Below are 19,393 nucleotides of genomic sequence, written 5' to 3' on the forward strand. Positions count from 1 at the left end.
GTACAGCTTACCTCATAGAGTAGTTGTGAGGGTCAAATGAGATAAGGTATTGCATTTTGTAAACGTTGAAGCTATTATTATTATTGCTTAGTCATAGGGTCTCCTCATTTTGCAGATGAAACGAATGAATCCCAAACAGGTCAAATGACTTAGCCAAAGCCTTACTTTTAGATGTCGGAAATATCTTCCAAAGTGCTACTCATCCCAGCATCTACATTTTCCTAAGGGGCCTTGGAGACAGAAAACTTTCTGTACTTGAAAAAAAGCATATCTAGGGTGGGATTCCAGATACGGAGGTAGGCACCTGTGGAAATGCACCTTTGCTTTCACATGATGTAGATGGTCCTAGGTCAGGAGCCTCTGTTTCTAGAAGGCATTTCATCAGAGAAAAACCCTTAAATAAAGACTCTGAGACTATGACTGACACCTGAAATCCTTTGGAGCATAGCTTGAAACCCTAAAAATCCTTAACACCATTGTACCACTCTGTAATAGGAAATAAATCTTTTGCTCAAAGTAACAGGCATTACTCCATGTGCCTCTCATTTGGTTTCTAATGAAGTTTTACAGCTGTAGCCAAAAGGCTCCCAGCCAGGTTGAGGAATGATTTTTTTTTAAATTTAGTATCTGCAACTTTGGCTCATCTTTCAAATAATGTGTGATTGTTCAAATCATGATACAAATTTTCCAACTGCATTGCAAACTCAAGGCTTTCTGTCAACTTTTTCTGTTTGTACTTGTTTCATCGATAGATTTCAAAAGGTTTTTTCTTCTTAGAAAACAAACACAAAATTAATGCCAGTGTAAACATGCTACAGATACATATGTATACAAAGTATTGCACGTAAAATTTGTATTTCTTAAAAGTGATATTTCAGTATAATAAAAATAATACAAAATTGTGCCGATGATGTGAATTAATTTGGCTGGTTAATCCTAGTTTATCAATGACAGTATTATACACAACGATAAAATATTTATATGCAGGTTTTTTAAAAATCAGGGATTTTGTGGGCATTCAATTCAAAATGAATACAGAAAAATAGTTTAATAAAAGGGTTCTTTGATTCTAGAAGCTATCCAGGCTAACTTCAAAAGAGAATAGCAAAAAGCACATTGAATTTGGAGATCTAACTGAGAAAGTTATAACTTCTAAAGAATTTTTTAAAGAGATACTTTTCTTCCTATGTTTATACCAGGTCTGTGTTATTTTATGCTTCCCTTCTATTCATGGATGATACATGTTTTCTATGTGTTGATAATACAAGCTGGTAGTAAAAGTAGATATTTAAATTAAACCCCCCCCACAAATATTGTAGTAGCTTCCAAACCTTCCTTAAATATACTGAAATATTCGCTCTGTGGGGGCTGTTCATTTTCTCCCCATTAATTTACTATTTTTTGCCAGTAGTGTAAATCCCACGATTATGAAATCTACTTTACTACAGAATTAGAATTGTGGGCATTTTAAAATTACTTACTATTAAGTAAGTTAGCAAAGATTAAAAAAAAAGTAAAAAAATCTTCACTGAAGTCATACTATGATACCTCTTTCTGGCTTGGAGGTGAACTGGGCTTCTCAAAGGCTACAATAGTAGAATTCAAGATCTGACAGATTTAGCCAAGCTAAAAAAGCTTTGTTCACAGGCCTAGACAAGGATGGTGTTGATGTCATCCTAGGGCTAGCCTTACGAAGCATGGAAAGGCTCATTATTGGGATGGTGCCCATCAAACGAGGAACATTTTCAACTTAGTAACTCAAGAAAACAGTCTATGAAAGCAGAGTTGTGATTTAAGGAGTTGGAGGCAATTCCCACACCAAAGGAAAGAATTTTTGATGTATTAATATAGCTTAAGCACACACTCACACGCACAATGAAGAGAGTTTTTTGAAGTATCATGACATATTGTGAACTGATATAATTAAAAGCACAAGGGAAAAAAGTAAAAAAAAATATGCAGCATTTGGTGATGTTCGTTTAGGCAGCCATGAATCTCTGGATGGTGGGTAAAAAACTAATGCTGATTGGTACAAGAAGATACAGTTTAATGTGCAACTGAGTCTTAGAACTGATTCTCTTCTCTCTAAAATATTGTATACATTCTGCTACGCCTCTAAAGAAGCATTTCTGTGGAATGACATCTTTGCACAATGCACTTTTCTTCTTTGTGAGCTGGGCAAATGATTTTCAAAAACGGGTAATGACATCCTGATATGTGGGTCCTTTGACATTCCAGATGTCAAACTACAGAGGTGGAAAAAATAAATAACTCACTATCCCCACTTACAAGTTTCTCTTTGTAGCTTTAAAAAGTACTTTCACAGTACCAACAACATATTGCTTGTCTCCCTGAGCCATAGTTTCAGAAGCAATGTTTCTTTTCCATAGGGAGGTGTCGAATAGTCTGCTTGATACAGTAGTGTTCAAAGGGTTGTGCTCTAGTTCACCTTCTAGATTCTACAGCAACTCAGGAATTTCATCCTTGCAACTGAAGTTGGGTTTATCTAGAAAGCAATTTAAGCCATCTCGAATAGGCCTAAGTATCTAACAAATCTAGAACATCAGGAACAAAACAACAAAACCCTCCCCATTGATGGGTCTGTTTCGATGAAGGTCTTTTCCCAAAAGGATTATGCTCATCACATGGTGAGTTCCCAAAGTACTGGGGAATTCAAATGGCATCAACATGGTGCTCACTGGTTCCATGGCAGCTGGCTTCAGTCTTTTTCTTTTGAATTGAGTTGGTGTTCCTTTTTTTTTTTTCATGCATCAGGAACCTTCTCATTTGTTAATTGCTCTCTGTCAGCCATATCATCCTGGGGAGGTCTTGCTCGATCAAAGAATCCACACTACCAAAAAAAAATAACAAAATAAAAACAATTGTATATATAGACAAAGGCTTTTCTAAACTGAAAAAAAAAAGAGTGCATTCCTCATTGAAAGTGGAGTCCTACATGCCAAAGAATGTCTGGTAGCAGGGATCTACAGGAGTCAGCTATTACCACTCTGTAAGAGTCATTGTTAAATTTTTAGTGTTGTTAATTGTTAAATTTCCACCTCAGAAATCAGCAAATGCTACGAATCAGGGCTTGATTTATTGTTTTCTTGATTATCTAGACTTTAAAAAGTGATGGAAAAATATTAATAATGCAGATTAAATTTAAAAGTGTGTCTTGTTTTTTTTTTGAGAGCTGATTGTTAAATATTTACTAGCATAACCCTACCTGGCACTACCTTGAATATTTGTAAAAACTTTTCACTTAAGCTATTTAATTAATACATGTATATACAGATATGCATATACATACATATACATGTGTATATATGTACATACACATATAATTTATATTTAGATCAGACCTGTGATTTCATCAATATAGGAAACAATCAGGGAGTTACTCTCTCTACCAATGTAGGTAAAGAGATGAATTGATAATAACCATTTCTTAAGTACCAGGGTTCTACCTACTGCATCACCTTGCTGCCCTTTTTTATCAAATATCTTTTCTGCAACTTTTAGTCTTAGACCAGGGATTCTTTAACATTTTTATGTATCCTGAAACCCTCTGGTAGTCTGGTGCTGGATACTTCTTTTTTTGTATAATGCTTTTAAGTAATTGAAGGAAGTGCTAAACATCAGTTAGAGATTAGGAAAAAGAAAGGTATAATTTTTTTTCCTATCTAAGTTCATGGAACCCATTCATGGACCCCTTAAGGGGTTCATAGACCCCTTGTCTTAGAGATTGATTGAGGGCACTAAGAGGTAGTGACTTGCCCAGGGTCACACAGTCAGTATGGGTCAGAGCTACAACTTGAACCAACCAGCTTGACTATTAGGCCAGTTCTCCACTCATCCCCTCCTGTCTTCTCTTTTCTCTCTTCCTTCCTTTCTCCAGGCTATCAACTGGAGAGCTGTATACCATCTACCAATAGAGGGGAAGCCCATTCTTAGATTTGGATTTTCAATGTAGTGGAAAAAAATAGCTTCTTCATCTCACCCTCCCCCATTTTTGGACTGACATGTAGCAGTAGAGGGTCCTTTGTTTTTCATTCCTTCTCCTGGATTCTGAGGTCTACTTCAGCTCCATGTAGACCCCCATATATTCTTATGGGAGAAGTGCAAAATCCCCACGAATTTTATTTTCTCCTTGTTCTCAAAGATGAGCAAAAATGATTGATTATCGACTGTTTGCTTAGAGAGTATGAATCTCCCTTGGAACCAGCTCTTGGCTTGGCTGTAGGCTCTCCCCTCTACATTTAACAGAACATATATTTCAAGGTATGAAGGGAAGTTTTAGGCTTGTTGTCTTAGCCATAGACTTTAAGTGTTGGAGGAGACCTTTGTGATCATCTAGCCCAAACTTCTTTCTTTTTTTTTGGGAAGTTAAGCCCAGAAACATAAAACAAGTGCCCAAGCTCACACTACCTGCCAGGTAAGATCTGAACTCAGGTCTTTAGACCTCTTGGACCTTTCCCACCATGAATCACACATCAATCTTGTGGTAAGAGATGGTTTGTGGCTATATCCATTGAATTCCCAATTAATGCCTTTTCCAGGAGACTACATTCACTTCTGTAGGAAGCTTCAGGGGAATCCAAATTTTTATAGTTTGTTGTTTCCCCATCTATCTAGTTTGCCAGGTTTAGCTTGTAAATAGAGCTTTCTTTTTCTTTTCTTCTCGGGTAAATTGAAATGCCATCTCCTGTCAATTATCTGGTTGTTGATATAGGACCTTAATGTAATGCTCAATCTCTGAAAACATTATTGTCATTAAGTATATAACACAATAGGAAGACTATTTATATAGGTTTGAAAATAGCCTACTTATGTTACAGGGTGACATAAGATATAAACAAATATTGATCATCAAGACAATGGCTCTTTTTTTATAATCTTCGGTGGAATCTTTTTTTGGGGCGGGAGGGGAGGATTCCCTTCTTGACAAATTCAAAAGTTCACAGTAAATAAGAAGTGAACTGCCCATAGACAGCGAACACAAGATATTTGTTAGGGGTCATTGTAGTTAGAGGGTAGTAGTGGTGAAGAATCTAGTCATCCTGTCAATCTCTGTTGGGCTGGAGAGAAGCCATCATTCAGATCAAGATTAGACATGGATGTTGTCCCCTCTGGCTAGGTCTAAATAAAGCAAAGACCCTGCCACTGACATACTGTTTGTTGTTTTAAAAGATAATGTATTGTATTTGTAAGGCACCTAGAACAGACAGAAATCAGCTGGGATGTGCTTTGCATTAGTTATTACCATAGTGGTGTTTGTGCTGGGGTTTCTATTTTGGAAAGTAAATCGAGACAGAACTTGGCATGGGTGGAGGCTGTCCTGCCAAAAATTAGTTCCTATTGTAGACCACTGGAATAAATCACTATTAAACACACATAAAGAAGGGAAATCTGAGATTGCTTAATAGTGACACAAGCTAAAAGTATCTACATTTTTTTTTAAAAAAACATCAGTGCAGTTAGAAGAGTGTTACTAAATTTGTAACCTTGTTGGCCTAACTGACATTCAAAGGATCACATCCAAATTGGCTTGCACTGAAGGCACTTATTTAATTGGCTTTAAAACCTTCAAAATACTAGGGATGGGATCATGTCAACAAAAAAACCCAAGGACCCAGGTAATTGCACAAGAAAACTTCTTTGTTAGGACATCATCACTCTTAGGGCCCCAGAAAAGAGATGCCTGGTCTTGGATAATGAAGCCAAGTTCTCTCACAATTCATTTACAACAAAATTCCCAACATGAAAGCAGGCACTAAACCACAGCAGTCTCCTTAAATATCAGTTCCACAAGCATGTTAAATTTTCCAAAGCTAACAAGATACGTGATAAACACTTTTTGTACTTCCCTGAAGAGTAGAGGATCACAAGAATTCAATGTTAAGCAGTCACTGTCTTTCTAAATTCTTTTGACAGTTTCACTCTTCTATAGACCAGAGGAAAGGGGGAAAATACTAAAAAAACCAAAGACTTACCTTCCATAAGGCTAAGGTCAAAAGTGTGAGGACCAGTAAGCCAAGAAGTATGGCTAATATGATAACCCATAATGGGATTGAGAAGGAGACATTTGGAGTTGCCCAGATGACTGATGTTCTAATCTGAAATGAAAAGGGAGAGAAATAAACTTTAATTCAAAAATTAGTTCATGCAAGGAAGCAGGGATCAGCCAGCAATGTTGGGAAGGATTATAGGTCCAAATGAAACAGTGGGACAACTGGATTCACTTCAAGTAAGCTGGTCACTGGGTTCTTTCCAAGACCTTGAAGTGTAAAAAGCCAGTTCAGGAACCACTGTGGTTACCTTGTTATTCCCATTAAGGGAAAGCATAAGCTTTCAATTGGTCATTATCAATCACCATTGAAACACTAGAGTAGCCCATGTCTCTTGGATTGTTGAACAATCAACTAGGCTACGACTGCCTGTCCAATTCACTTTTAAGCATCGCTTCCTTCTGAACTGGACCAAAGACTTTATGGGACAATGGGACTGCTAGGTCCTAGTTCTATATTTGTGATGACAAGGAGTTTATCCTACATAGACTAAAGGCCTTTCTTGGGAAAACATCTGGGTTCCTTCAATGTATCCTACAATAAAGGAACAGAGGGCTGAACATGAGTCAGTTAGAACTGGGTCAAAATCTTGACTCTCACATTTAGTAGCTGTTGTAACAACAATGTTGCTAGCAGCTGTTGTGGGGGTGAAAGAACAACAACAAAAGCACACAGAAGGGCTGCTAGCACAGGTCCTTTGATCTGCTTTTCTAAGGAATGCAACTTTAAGGAGTTAACAATCTTACTTTAATCAAAGACACATATATCATTCACTTAGTTCAGGGGGAAAAGCCAGCACCCTGAACTTCAGAGTAAATACAAATAGAAATTACAAGCATACATTATCTAAACGGAGCAAACACACAAGAGATATCAATAGAGAGGCCACTATCTGTCTGACCAGGGAATTACATAGTTAGCAGAGAGAGGCATCTGGTTTTTCAAAGCCGAGGGTGCCCCAACAGCTACCAAGAGTCTCATCTGGCCAAATCACCAACACTCTTCCAATGAGTGTGCCCCCAAAGGCAAAATGCCAAGCTCAGAGCTCTCATATCCCATTTAGGGTCCTGAAGGCTCAGAGCCTACTTAGCAAAATGGTGTGGTGTGTGGGGCGTGAGGTGTGTGGCTTCATGCCTAGTTAGTGAAAGGGTGTGGGCCTGCCTCTAATCAGGCCTCCCTTTGTCAGTCCCACCTAAGGCCTATTCAATGGGCAGAGAAAGATCTTTCATTTGCAGATTGGCCTTAGGGCTGTGAATTTGATTTCAATTACTGGGAAAATTCTAGAACAGATAGTTAAAAGGATGTTTGATAACAGCTAGACAGGGAAGTAGTGATTATAAAAAGCCAACCTTATGTCATCAAGATTACATCTTGCCAGAATCATCTCATTTTCTTTTTTGATAGGAGTGCTAAACTAGTAGAAGGGGAGAATGCTAGGGATATAATTTACCTAGAACAAGTGTTCTTAGCCTGTGGTCTGTGGATAGATTTCAGGGTGTCTGTGAACTTTTTTTAAAAAAGTATTTTGCTAACTGTGTTTCCATGTAATTGTTTTCCTTTGAGACCATATATATGTTTTTTGTTTGTTTGTTTTTTTTTTTTTTTTGCAAATTATTCTGAGAAGGCATCCCATAGGCTTTACTGGCTTGTCAAAAGGTCAAGAACCACTGACTTTGATTTTAGCAAAGCCTTTAATAAAATCTCTCATATTATTCTGGTCAAGAAGATGGAGATATTTAAATTAGATGATTAGTATAATCAGATCAATTCAGAATTTGTTGGATGACTGGGTACAAAGAGTAGCTGTTAATGGGTCAATGTCACCTCCAGTGAAGCCTCCACTGAGGTCTTCAGTGGGATATATATTTCACCCTGTCCTCTTTAACATTTTATCGATGACCTGGACAAAATCATAGATGCCACAGCCAAATTTTCAGGTGACACGAAGCTGGGAGGGATAGCTAACACATTAGACCAGAGGTATCAAACATGTGACTCAAGGGCGGCATTTACAGCCTCTAACAATACTGAGTGTGGCCCAAACTAGATTAAAATGTAATTGAGAAATATTTAACAAAATTTAAAAAAAAGAATGTAGATAATGTTAATATGCAGTTTTCTTAAGTCAATATGCAGCCTGCCAAGAATCCTTATGTATGGTTTAGTCTCTTCCTCCCTACCTCCCTCCCCCAGTTTTTATTTGAGTTTGACACTACTATACTAGATAACAAGATCAGGAATAAGAAAGTCTTTATATTGGGATCACTCTAAATATATGAAATTCATTAGGGTGGAATGTAAAGTCTTGCGCTTGGACAGGAAACAATCAACTTCGTGAAGATAAGATCCAGGAGCATGGTTAGGCAGCTTTTCTAAAAAAGATCTGACTGCAAACTCAGTATGAGTCAGCAGGATGGTTATGGCAGCCAAAAAACCAATGCCATCTTGGGCTGCATTAAGAGAATCATAGATTCCAGGAATAGGGAGGTGATGGTCTCACTGTACTTTGCTATTACCGTTACTACATGTCTAATCTGAAGTACTGTGTTCAGTTCTGGGGACCACGGTTGAATAAAGACATTGATAAGCTGGTGAGAGTCCAGAGGAGGATCACCAGGATGGGAGAGATCCTTGAGGCCATGCCATATGAGGATCAGTTAATAAAACATTAGGGATATTTGAGCTGGAGGGAAAAAAAGACTGGGGGAGGGGAACAAAATAACTATCTTCAATTCTTTGAAGTGCTACTATGTTGAAGAAGGACTTGATTGGTTCTTTTTGTCCATAGAAGACAGGACCAGGAGCAATGAATAGACATGGCAAAGAGGCAGGTTGAACTTTTTTCCCCCAGAAAACAAAACAAAACTTCTTATCTATTTGAGGTGCCCTTAAGTAAAATAGGCTTCTCCAGGAGGTGGTAGATTCCCCCTTCTTGGAGGTCTTTCTTCAAGTAGAGGCTGGAACATTTCGTGCCACAGTAACCTCATTACCTTTTTTTTGTTTGTTTGTTTTTGGACACGTTTATTAAATTAGTAGATGAGGGAAATACAATGGATATAGTTTACCTAGGTTTTAGCAAAGCTTTTAGGGATAGGTATTTCATAGTGAGGATTCCTTTTGTTCATGGATTGGATTAAATGGCCAAGGATGATTCCTTCCTATCCTTAAATTCTGTGGTTCTGTGATAATGATGCCCTTACATACGGTGTAGGGTATGGAAGGCCAGTCTTATAATCTCTAAGACGTACTGGTTGTCACTTGAACTTTCAACACTTCAAAGAACTTTCCAAAACTCCAAAGTATGGAGCAGTTGATTTGCATTCTTGCAAGAAGCTTCCTCTCTGGTATTTCCCCATGTCAATGAAATCATTGGTCTTGGATAGAAAAAAAGAAAACAAGTTTCTACATCACAGAATTGTTGTGAGGCTATAATGAGATAAATTACGTGAAGTACTTTGCAGACTGAAAAGGGTATATTTTTATTATTAATATGCTCACTGTTTTGATTTTTTTCTTTTACTACTAATTTTCCTTGGTAATTAAATCATTTTTACAATGGCTCTTGGAAATGGAACTTGTATATCACCTACTTGTCTTAATACAAAGCATTTGGCGCTCCTGGGAAAGTAGCCACCCAGTCAAGTGAATGCTAATTATATGTGAAAATGCCTAAGTGTCTCAAAATAGATACTTGGAACCAAATGTTGTCTGCCAAGGAGCTAGGTTCTGCAGCCCAAGGTCATTAATTTGAATGTGTGTGAGCAATTAACAAAATTATTTTTCTCCTATGTCTCTAGGTGACTATGACTCATGACACAGGCCTACAATTGTTACATTCTTAAATACCCAAGAAAAGGTACTAGGTAGTATTTTTAGAGACACCTAAAGTCATCAGGGTTCTGGGTAGACCAGGGTAGACCTGGGTTCTACAGTAGTCTTATTTCTGACACATTTTGGCCTCAATCTGTCAATTGTTTTGACACACAAACATAGTGGACATTGTAGGCTCTTGAAGTTGGTGTTGCCCTAGCCTTCTAGCTTCATCACATACATTCACTTTATTTTTCTGGGTCTCAGTTTAATCATCTTCAAAGTAAAGGTGTTGGACCAGAAGCCTTTGAAATCCTTTGTGGCTCTACATCGAAGATCCTACTCTTCTTCATGTATGCTCTATTCTACAGCCAAATTGAACTCTTTCCATCATCTATACTTGACTTCTCTGCCTTTGAAGACAATTTTTATTTGCCTGAAATATGCTATCTCCTTCTCAAATTAGTATCCACCCTTTAAAATCCAGCCCAAACCTCACCTTCTCCATCCAGTCTTATCTGCTCCCGTCATTTGTCTTGCAGAGTTCTGACGGCACTTCGCATCTCTTTAATTCATTTTTGTATTACTCTTTTCTCTATGTATGTGTCATGGCCTAATAGAATGAACTTAACTCAATTCCATTCAACAAGCATTTATTTAATGCCTAATAGATACCAAACACTAGTAATATAAAGGGGGAAAAAGAGCTCTTGCCTTTGAGTGGTTTATGTTAGAATGTTATTGAATAAGTATTCTTGATCTCTCCTAGGTAAGACCATAAATTTTGAGGTGATAAGGACCTCAGTTAGGTCATTTCCTCCAATACTGTCATATTCTACATGAGGAAAACTAAGGCCGTGAGAAATGAAGAGACTTGGTCATTCTTCTTGTTTTGAATTTTACCTAATTAATTATCTCATGAAAGAACTGTTTCTTATTCAAGCCACTGTTTAGTAAGCAAGCAAGCAAGCAACCCATCCACAATGAAATAAAATAAAATAAAATAAATTGTTATTTTGCTTAATAAAAGGTGAAATAATAGAATCAGTGGAGTCCATCGCACACTTGGGAGAGCCAGGTGGAACAGTGGATAGAGAGCTCAGTCTGAAGTAGGGAAAGACATCTTTTGTTCAAATTTGGCCTCAGATGCTTACTTGCTGTGTGACCCTGGGCAAATCACTTAAACCTGTTTGCCTCAGTTTCCTCATCTGTAAAATGAGCTGGAGAAGAAAATGGCAAACCACTCCAGTATCTTTGCCAAGAAAACCTCAAATGGAGTCTCAAAGAGCTGGATATAACTAAAAAAAGACTGAACGAGAACAACATTGGATACTTTGATGGGATTCATTACAATTTGGGGATTGTAGAGTCAGATGAAATGTTTCTAAAACTTGACAAGCAAGAGCTACTCTTTTAAAAAGGCCACTAAAGATTTTGGAGAGAGAGTGTATGTCCTCATAGAAAGCTGTCATTGGAGTCAGGAAGAGCTGAGTCCTAGTCCTACCACTGACACAATCTAGCCATGTGACCTTGAACAAGGCATTTAACATCTTGGTGCCTCAGGGAACTCTTAAAAATTATAAAATGCAAAGCAGGGAGAGGAAGTTTATTGGTAGAGGAAATTTCCTCCAGGGAAGTTTCTGATACCAAAGAAATTGCAGTTCGGTTAAGAAAAAACAAATATTTTGTAGTGTTCTCTGTATTCCTAATGCTGAGGTGAGGGTCTTAAGAGAAGATGGAGTAGATGAAAGCATGCTAATCTAGAGTCATTTAGGGAGCCAGATTCTCTAAACTGCTCCGAATGCTATTGCTTTTCTCAGTCCACCAAGATCCAGAGCTGCCCAGTCTTAATGAGATGACTAGGAATAAGCTCATTCCCTTGCTTGATACTCTTCCTCAGCCTTTTCTCCTCAAGTGCCCTCATCCCAGGTCTCAGCTCAGGCCATCTGAAGTTTGAGGTAATCCATATGCCATCTGTGCAGGAGATGAAAGGCTTTTAACATTCCCTCTAAACTCCGGCACCATTGCACTGGAGGCCTGGGGGCCTCACTGGCTTCTTGACTTCCCTGAGTGCTAGTTTGGTGTAGTTGCCAGTCTGTTGACTTTACTAATACATAGTATCATTCTCTGTGGAAAGAAAAAGCTACTCAGTATTGAGTTTTTCTTTCATTTTCACTAAAGGGAGTAAGAAAGTGGGGCTGAAACCAACTCTGGCCTTGGACACTTGCTGGCTGTGTGATCTTGGGCAGGTCATCTAATCTTTTTGCCTCAGTTTCCTCAACTGTAAAGTGGAGACAGTAACAGCACCTCCCAGGGTTGTTGTGTTAGGCACAATATAAAGGTTTATTCCCTTCCCCTCCCCTCCAGCGTTTGACTAGGGAAGTCATAGACAAATCTTGGAGAAAGAGTACTGTCTGCGACTATGGAGGAGGCACATGGCAGGACAGTAGATGGAACCCTGCCAGTCCATCTGCAGTTGGAAACTGATTAAGTTCAGGACTTAGTGAAATTGATTTCTACTGTCTGCGTGAAATGCGGCCTTGAAACCTACTTGTATGTTGAAAGGAAAAGGGCTCAAGCCATCATTACGGTAAGAGTTATTTACTCTGGCTACAAAAACAGGAGCCCCCAAAGAAGTGCTTTTTTTAAAGTCAGGGGCATTGGGGAAACTGTAGAAAGTGCATAATGAGCCCCGTGCCCCAGCCCTTCCTGCCCAGGTCCAACAGAACAATTCCCTAGAAGCAGAAGTTTCATTCACTTCATATGATGAAGTGTGGCAGCATGGGGAAGAGGAGCAGCGGCCAACCTTGGAATCAGGAAGACCTAGATTCAAGCCCTTCCTCTGATGAATAACAAACATGTTACCCTAAGCAAATTATTTACCCATTCAGTGATCCATCGAACTCTCTAAGGCTGTGAGATATGGATAAGTTTCTCTTCTGCTCTGGTGTAGAGGGTTTCTACACCAAGAGTTTGTCCTCTCCTGATAATTGACAAGAACATTAGAGATTAATTGGGATGACCAATGGCTAAGTAATTATGGAGGTTTAATCACTAATTCTGAGAATTAATTAATAGTGCCTGAAGATTGTAGTCCTTCTACTTTTTTGTGTACCTCATTATTTATATGTTGTATCTCCTATTAGAATGTGAGCTCTTTGAGGGGAGGGGCTGTTTTTGTCGTTCTTGGTATCTCCAGAACTGGATCAGTAGATACAGAGCAGGGCTTAGAGTCAGGAAGACTCATCTTCCTGAGTTAAAAGCCAGCCTCAGACATTACTAACTGTGTGACCCTAGGCAAGTCACTTAACTCTGTTTGCCTCAGGAGAAGGAAATGGCAAACTGCTCCAATCTGCGATGAGAAAACTCCATATGGGGTCACAAAGAGTTGGATCACCACCACCACCAACAGCAACAACTTACTAAATGCTTGCAGACCAACAAATATATTTTTGGTCAGTATTATCATCTTCATAAAAATTCATTTTAAAGCACCAAGGCCTTTCTGATGCTTTTTCTAATTCTTATTATTTTGATTAAAACTATTGTGAAGCCTTGCTGTAAAACACCATCAAGTACAATTCCATTCAAGGCAGATTTTTCTTGGATCCTGTCCAGTGAGATTTATTAGCTGCAGTGACAAGGGAACGTTATTATAGGGCAGATTCATCAATAATGTTGGCACTAAAAAAGACTCAAAGGACAGACTGATAGTAAGGCTCCTCTGAATCATCATCATCATCATCACCGCCATCATCATCATCATCACCACCATCATCATCATCACCACCATCATCATCATCACCACCACCACCATCATCATCACCACCACCACCACCATCATCATCACCACCACCATCATCACCACCATCATCATCATCATCACCACCACCACCACCACCACCATCATCACCACCGCCACCACCATCATCATCATCATCATCATCACCACCACCACCACCATCATCATCATCATCATCATCATCATCACCATCATCATCATCACTAATACTACTACTCCAAGAGACTTGCAGACTTCCAGCTGGGGTGACATGTTGTTAAAACTGTTCCATGAAGGCAAATTAAAGTTCAATGAAGGGATGTAGTTGAAAATTTAAGGGAAAAATTGAACACTCTGCCAGTGAAATGGCTAGTCGGATTTTCTATTTTACTCTTATCTGGAAATTGGGCTGTTTAAAAAATCTGCGTGAGACCTAAACAATTTACTTAATCTATTTACTTGCCCCTTAAAACTAAAGTCATAAGCAGCTTAGGTTTTCTCCTAAGGTTACTAAATCATGAACATTTAATCTCCCCTTCATCAAACCTTAAATCTTTTTGTTTAACAAATAGGGTTAAAAAGATCATAAATAAAACTTTATTATGACCTCATTTTATCATCAGACATTTACGATATGTTTTTGTATATTTTGACAAAATACCAACATAGAAGGTAAAAAGCTTCCTTGTGTTTGTAGTCATAATTAATAGTGACATTTGTATTTACGTGCTACAAAAGCCTTGTATAAACAGACTTCATTGGGAGTTACAAGGATGTCTTAAAAAAGCGTGCCAAGGCATCGTGGTTACAGTGCCAAAAGCACAACCTATAATATTGGGTAGGATGATGATATTAGCAGACACTTGATATAAGGAAAATTGGGGTTGTTCTCATAAAAAAAGATGAACATTGAAAAATGCCTTAATAATTACATTTAAAAAATATGCAATCCTTTCCCCAAGCCTATGCACTAGAGGATTTGTTCTCGTTCTCTCTCTCTCTCTCTCTCTCTCTCTCTCTCTCTCTCTCTCTCTCTCTCTCTCTCCCTCCCTCCCTCCCTCTCCCTCTCCCTCTCCCTCTCTCCTTCTCCCTCTCTCCCTCTCCCTTTCGCCCTTTCTCCCTCTCCCCTCACCCCCCCCCCTTATTTCCCCAACAATCATTTTGAGGATCTATGTTGGCCCAGGTACTATTCTGGGGCCTAGGGATAAAGAGACAAAACCAAAACAGTTTTTTTTCCTCAAGAAGCTTACATTCTAAGGGAGTGATATAACATGTATACTATTAAATAAATACTACATATATACATATTATACACGCACACACCCACACACACACACATATATAATATATATATGAAGAGAGAGAGATAGAGGAAGAGGAGGAGGAGGAGGAGGAAGAGGATGGGAAAACATAAAGGCACTATCATGGAATGGAACTTCCAAGGGATGGTAGGAAAGAAGGAGAGAATTCCAGTCATGACAGACAGTCTTTGTGAAGATAAGTAAAATGTAGAATATGTGAGGAGGAGCAATGTATAATCAGCATTGAAAGAAAGATTAGAGTCAGATTGTGAAAGACTTAAATAGCAAACTAAGGAATTTGTATTTGATCCTAGAGGCAATAGGGAGCCACGGTGACACGCTCAGGACTCTGTTTTAGGAGTAGACATTTTGCATCTGCACCTGCAGAGAATGATTTGAAGAGCAAGGAGAGCAATGAGGAGGCTTTTGCAACAGACTAGATGGGAAGTGATGAGGGCAGTAGCCTTTGTGGTCATTTGAGTGGAGAGACGTAGCTCAGAAATGTTGTTGGTGTAGGATCAGAAAGACTTGACAATTACTTGGATAGAAGGATGTGAGGGAGTGAAAAATGAAGGATGAAGGACACCGCAGCTGTGAAGCTGGATAACTGGAAGAATGATGATGCCCTTTACTAGAGCAGAGACATCGGGAAGAGGGATGAGTTGAAGGGGAAAGAATATATTCTATTATGGATATTTTGAGCTTTAGATGCTTATGAGATATCTAGGAGGACTGATTAGGAGACTGTCCAGGTAAAAGTTTAGGGTTATAAAGTGCTCTTAGTTGGAATCCCTGGCCTTCTACCACAGCTCCAGAAGATGATAATGATCATAAATGCTTACTACAATGGACATTGATTTGGATAAAGCTCTGTTTTTAAAGTATTACGTGGGCAGACATATTTGTACATATATGTGCACATATGTGAATATGCACACATAACAAATATACATATGTATTTTACACACGATTATATATACATATCCATATGTGTGTGCACATGTGTATATATACACATAGATAATTTATATCTATATATTTCACAACTCAACAACTGTTGAGCCCCACAACAACCCTGTAGGGTGGGTACCATAGATATTACTATTCTCACAGTATAGCTGAGGAAATTGAAGCTCAGAGATGGTGTCTGATTGGCCTATGGCTACACATCTAGCCAGTGATAGTGAGGAGAACAGGAACTTGGGTCTTCCTCCGCATAAAAGTCTATCCACTATACCATATTTCATCTTTATTTTTTTCTAGCTTTCTCTGGTGACAGGAAATAAGGGTAGGGGTCAGGGAGTCATAGCTATCTATACATATATATGTATATGTATACATATATGTGTATATAATATTTACACATCTATATAGATATAAAAGATTATATAAATTATACATGTATACATGTATATAATATATCAATAAATACATATACACACATACATACACAGCCTAATGGACTCAAGTCTCCCCTTTTATTATTAGGAAAGTAAAACAAAACAAAAAGTAAGGTATCATGAATATGAAGAGCATCGTTGGATCAATGGGTTTTTTCTTTTTTCATTTTTCTAGGGTATCTCCAAATGTAATGGATAAATGTGTCCCATGTGTTCATATGTATGAGTACACACATAGAACACACATATACATGTTTATATATATATGCATATATACATAAATATATATACATACACACACACAGAGGAACACAGATTTCGAGGTAAAAATGACCTCACTTTCCAGATGAGCACATTGAAGCTCAGCCTGGTAGGTGAATTGCACAGTTAGAGATAAGTAAGGATCAGAGGTGATATCTAAACTTTGGTCCTCTGACACCAGCGCGAATGTTTGTTTGCCTCCTGTCCCAACTCTATTTTGGGGAAAATGATTAGCTTAAAATCTTAGATTCATAATGGGGACCATATTCTAATTGTATAGTTTTTAAAGAGAAGAGTTTCTTTTGTGTAAGTAATTGCTTTTGAACTCTACCAAAGACATAAACCCTTCTCCCTGAAGTCACCTGATGAATTCTACTTTGGTGACAGGGGATGAAATCACAAAAGCACAGAGATTAGAGTGCCCAAGGAAATGTTGAATGATTTCTACTGTCAGTTGTGATGATTCACTTGTTGGACTTAATCCCTTTGCATACCGCATCCTCTTTTCTCACCCAGCACCATAACAAAGGTTAGACTGCATGAGCGATTCAGTGGCTAAAACCAAAGAGTGGATGGTTGCAAATGAAGGGTCATTTTAAAGCCTATGTTGCACAGAGGAATATATAAATTATGACCCTGTTGAAAAGGGAGTGCAGACTAACCAATCAATCCTTACCAGAGGGTTGGGAGACAAGAAAATATTAGTGTTACATGTTACGAAGGAGGAGACCAAGAGGTTAAGTGTCTTGCCCAAGGGTACACACAAAAGGGCATTTGGCAGAGTGTGGATTGGACCTCTTGTCTTCAACCTATCAACCCTAGTGCACGCCACACAGTTTAGAGTGAGTGCTTCTTTTTCACTCTTTGGAAATCTGTTCTGTATGGAAAATCAGAATGACAATGTCTTTCAGAGGCAGCAAAGATCTTTTTTTTCTCTATTTGCTAGCTCAAAGTGGAATTCTTTCAACTCATAACACTGAAGGGATATTCCCACATGACCCACATCCAGCTTGAGCCTGGAAACAGCTTCATGAACCATCCAGATATTGGGGAACTAGAAATCACTATTTTTCCTCAATGTTGCTCCAATAACCTTTGTAGATACTGGGTAGTAAATCACTGCCATCAAATAATGAGCTCCCTTTCTTTTTCTTTGTATTTGCTGTGACTGGGAGAAGGATGCTGATCTGATCATTGTGGAGCCCATCTGAGACTTGTAAGAACAGCAGGCAATCACTTGTGGATGATTCCACCGGATGGTGCAGTATTATTGCCGGTGATCATTGCAACATGTGTTTCCGTTGTTGGGCACATGCTGATCGAAAACAAAGGAGCTGCAATTTCTGTCTTTTGGAACTCTCAGGCTTTGAAATCCTCTGAATGAATACTCAATATTAAAAATCAAAACCACCTCTGTTTTCTAGTCTGATCATAAATCAAAAGACAGTAGGCATTTGTGAGCAAAAAAACCGAAGTGAGCTAAATGAAGAAAGAGCTCGGGCATGTGCCCTGAAATACCACGATGAATTTTTTAACCAGTTTGCAAAAATCTAAAATGATATATCCAGACAAGCTTTAGCTGACTTATCATAAAACATAGAGAAAATTGAATTCTACTTTGTCTCTGGATTTTTCTTTCATGTAAGGGATGGTGTGGTGGTGGTGTGAGGTTGATTGGAGAGCCCTTGATCAATTCTGAGTTTCCTAATCAGCTTGATGATATTACAGGGCAGGCATCTGAAGGGCACATCCCATGGAGGTAGCCATGGGTACTGGCAACTTGCTGGGAAAACACAGGGAACTCCTTTGGTTGATTCCCAGTGGTTAGGGTTGCCTTCAAGATGACTAGCAACTTGAGAGTCAGGAGAATAAACTCTTTTCTGGAGAATAAACTCGTTTCTGCAGTGCTACTCTTTCCCATGGTCTATAAAAGTAAGCTATTTGCCTGCCTCATTCTGTTCAGCAGATTGGACCTTCATCATGGGGAGAATTTCTCTTCTCCTCTCTGTGAGGAGCAATTAGTGAATGGCCACTTAGAGAACAAACACATGGCAAGTCCCCTTTGTTTTCTCAGGTGGCCCAGGGCTGTCAAATTCCTAGTTGTTTTTGCCTTTCTGTTTCCTTCATAGACACTAGTGAGAGATTAGTCTTCCTGAAGAATTTTTTTTTCTGCCTATTCTGCCCATTGGTGATGTTCTTGCAGAGGCCTGTGAACGGGCATCCTAAGAGGAGTCTTTTATTATCTTAATGGTTACACTGTTGGCCAAGCCAAGTTCAAGAGTACCTAAGTATGAAAAATGGGCATCAACTTCAGATAAGGGATTTATTTGAGATCACACAGGTAAATAAATGACAGAGGCAGGATTTGAATTTGGGGCCTCTAAAGCTTAATCCACTAAACTTTCCACCAAACTACTCTGCCTCACCTTAGACCAGAACTGGGCTAAGAAGAGTGTGCTTGTAAATGTTTACAACATTCTCTCTAGAAAAAAAATAAATGTATGCAGGACACACTGTTAAGTTTAATCTGCATTATCCAAATTTTCTGCATCCCTTTCTTGTCTTGACAATCACAACAACAAAAAATCAAGCCATAATTTGTAGTATTTGCTGATTTCTGAGATGTAAATGCTCACACTGAAAATGTAACAGTTGGCTCTCCCAACCTGGTAAGAGCCAGCTTTAGCGCACCACTGGTAAGTACTACATCTATTTAAGACCTTCTTCCTTCAAAAAAGCAGTAGCTCAAGAGTAAGAGCTCCTGTCAAAGGT

General features: G+C 38.6%; 1 protein-coding gene across 1 annotated transcript in view; it reads right to left on the bottom strand.

The window, feature by feature from the left end:
• Window positions 1-1,790: 1,790 nt before the first annotated feature.
• Window positions 1,791-19,393, bottom strand: part of ITGA8 (integrin subunit alpha 8) — a 196,234-nt gene continuing 178,631 nt past the window's right edge. The window contains exons 29-30 of the mRNA XM_036762194.1: window positions 5,994-6,116; window positions 1,791-2,851 (exon numbers count right to left, since the gene is read on the bottom strand). Coding sequence (XP_036618089.1) covers window positions 2,765-2,851; window positions 5,994-6,116 — 210 coding nt within the window. The 3' untranslated portion in view covers window positions 1,791-2,764. The remainder of the gene's footprint in view (window positions 2,852-5,993; window positions 6,117-19,393) is intronic.

The sequence above is a fragment of the Trichosurus vulpecula genome, chromosome 5 (genome assembly GCF_011100635.1).
Source record: "Trichosurus vulpecula isolate mTriVul1 chromosome 5, mTriVul1.pri, whole genome shotgun sequence".
Taxonomy (NCBI): domain Eukaryota; kingdom Metazoa; phylum Chordata; class Mammalia; order Diprotodontia; family Phalangeridae; genus Trichosurus; species Trichosurus vulpecula.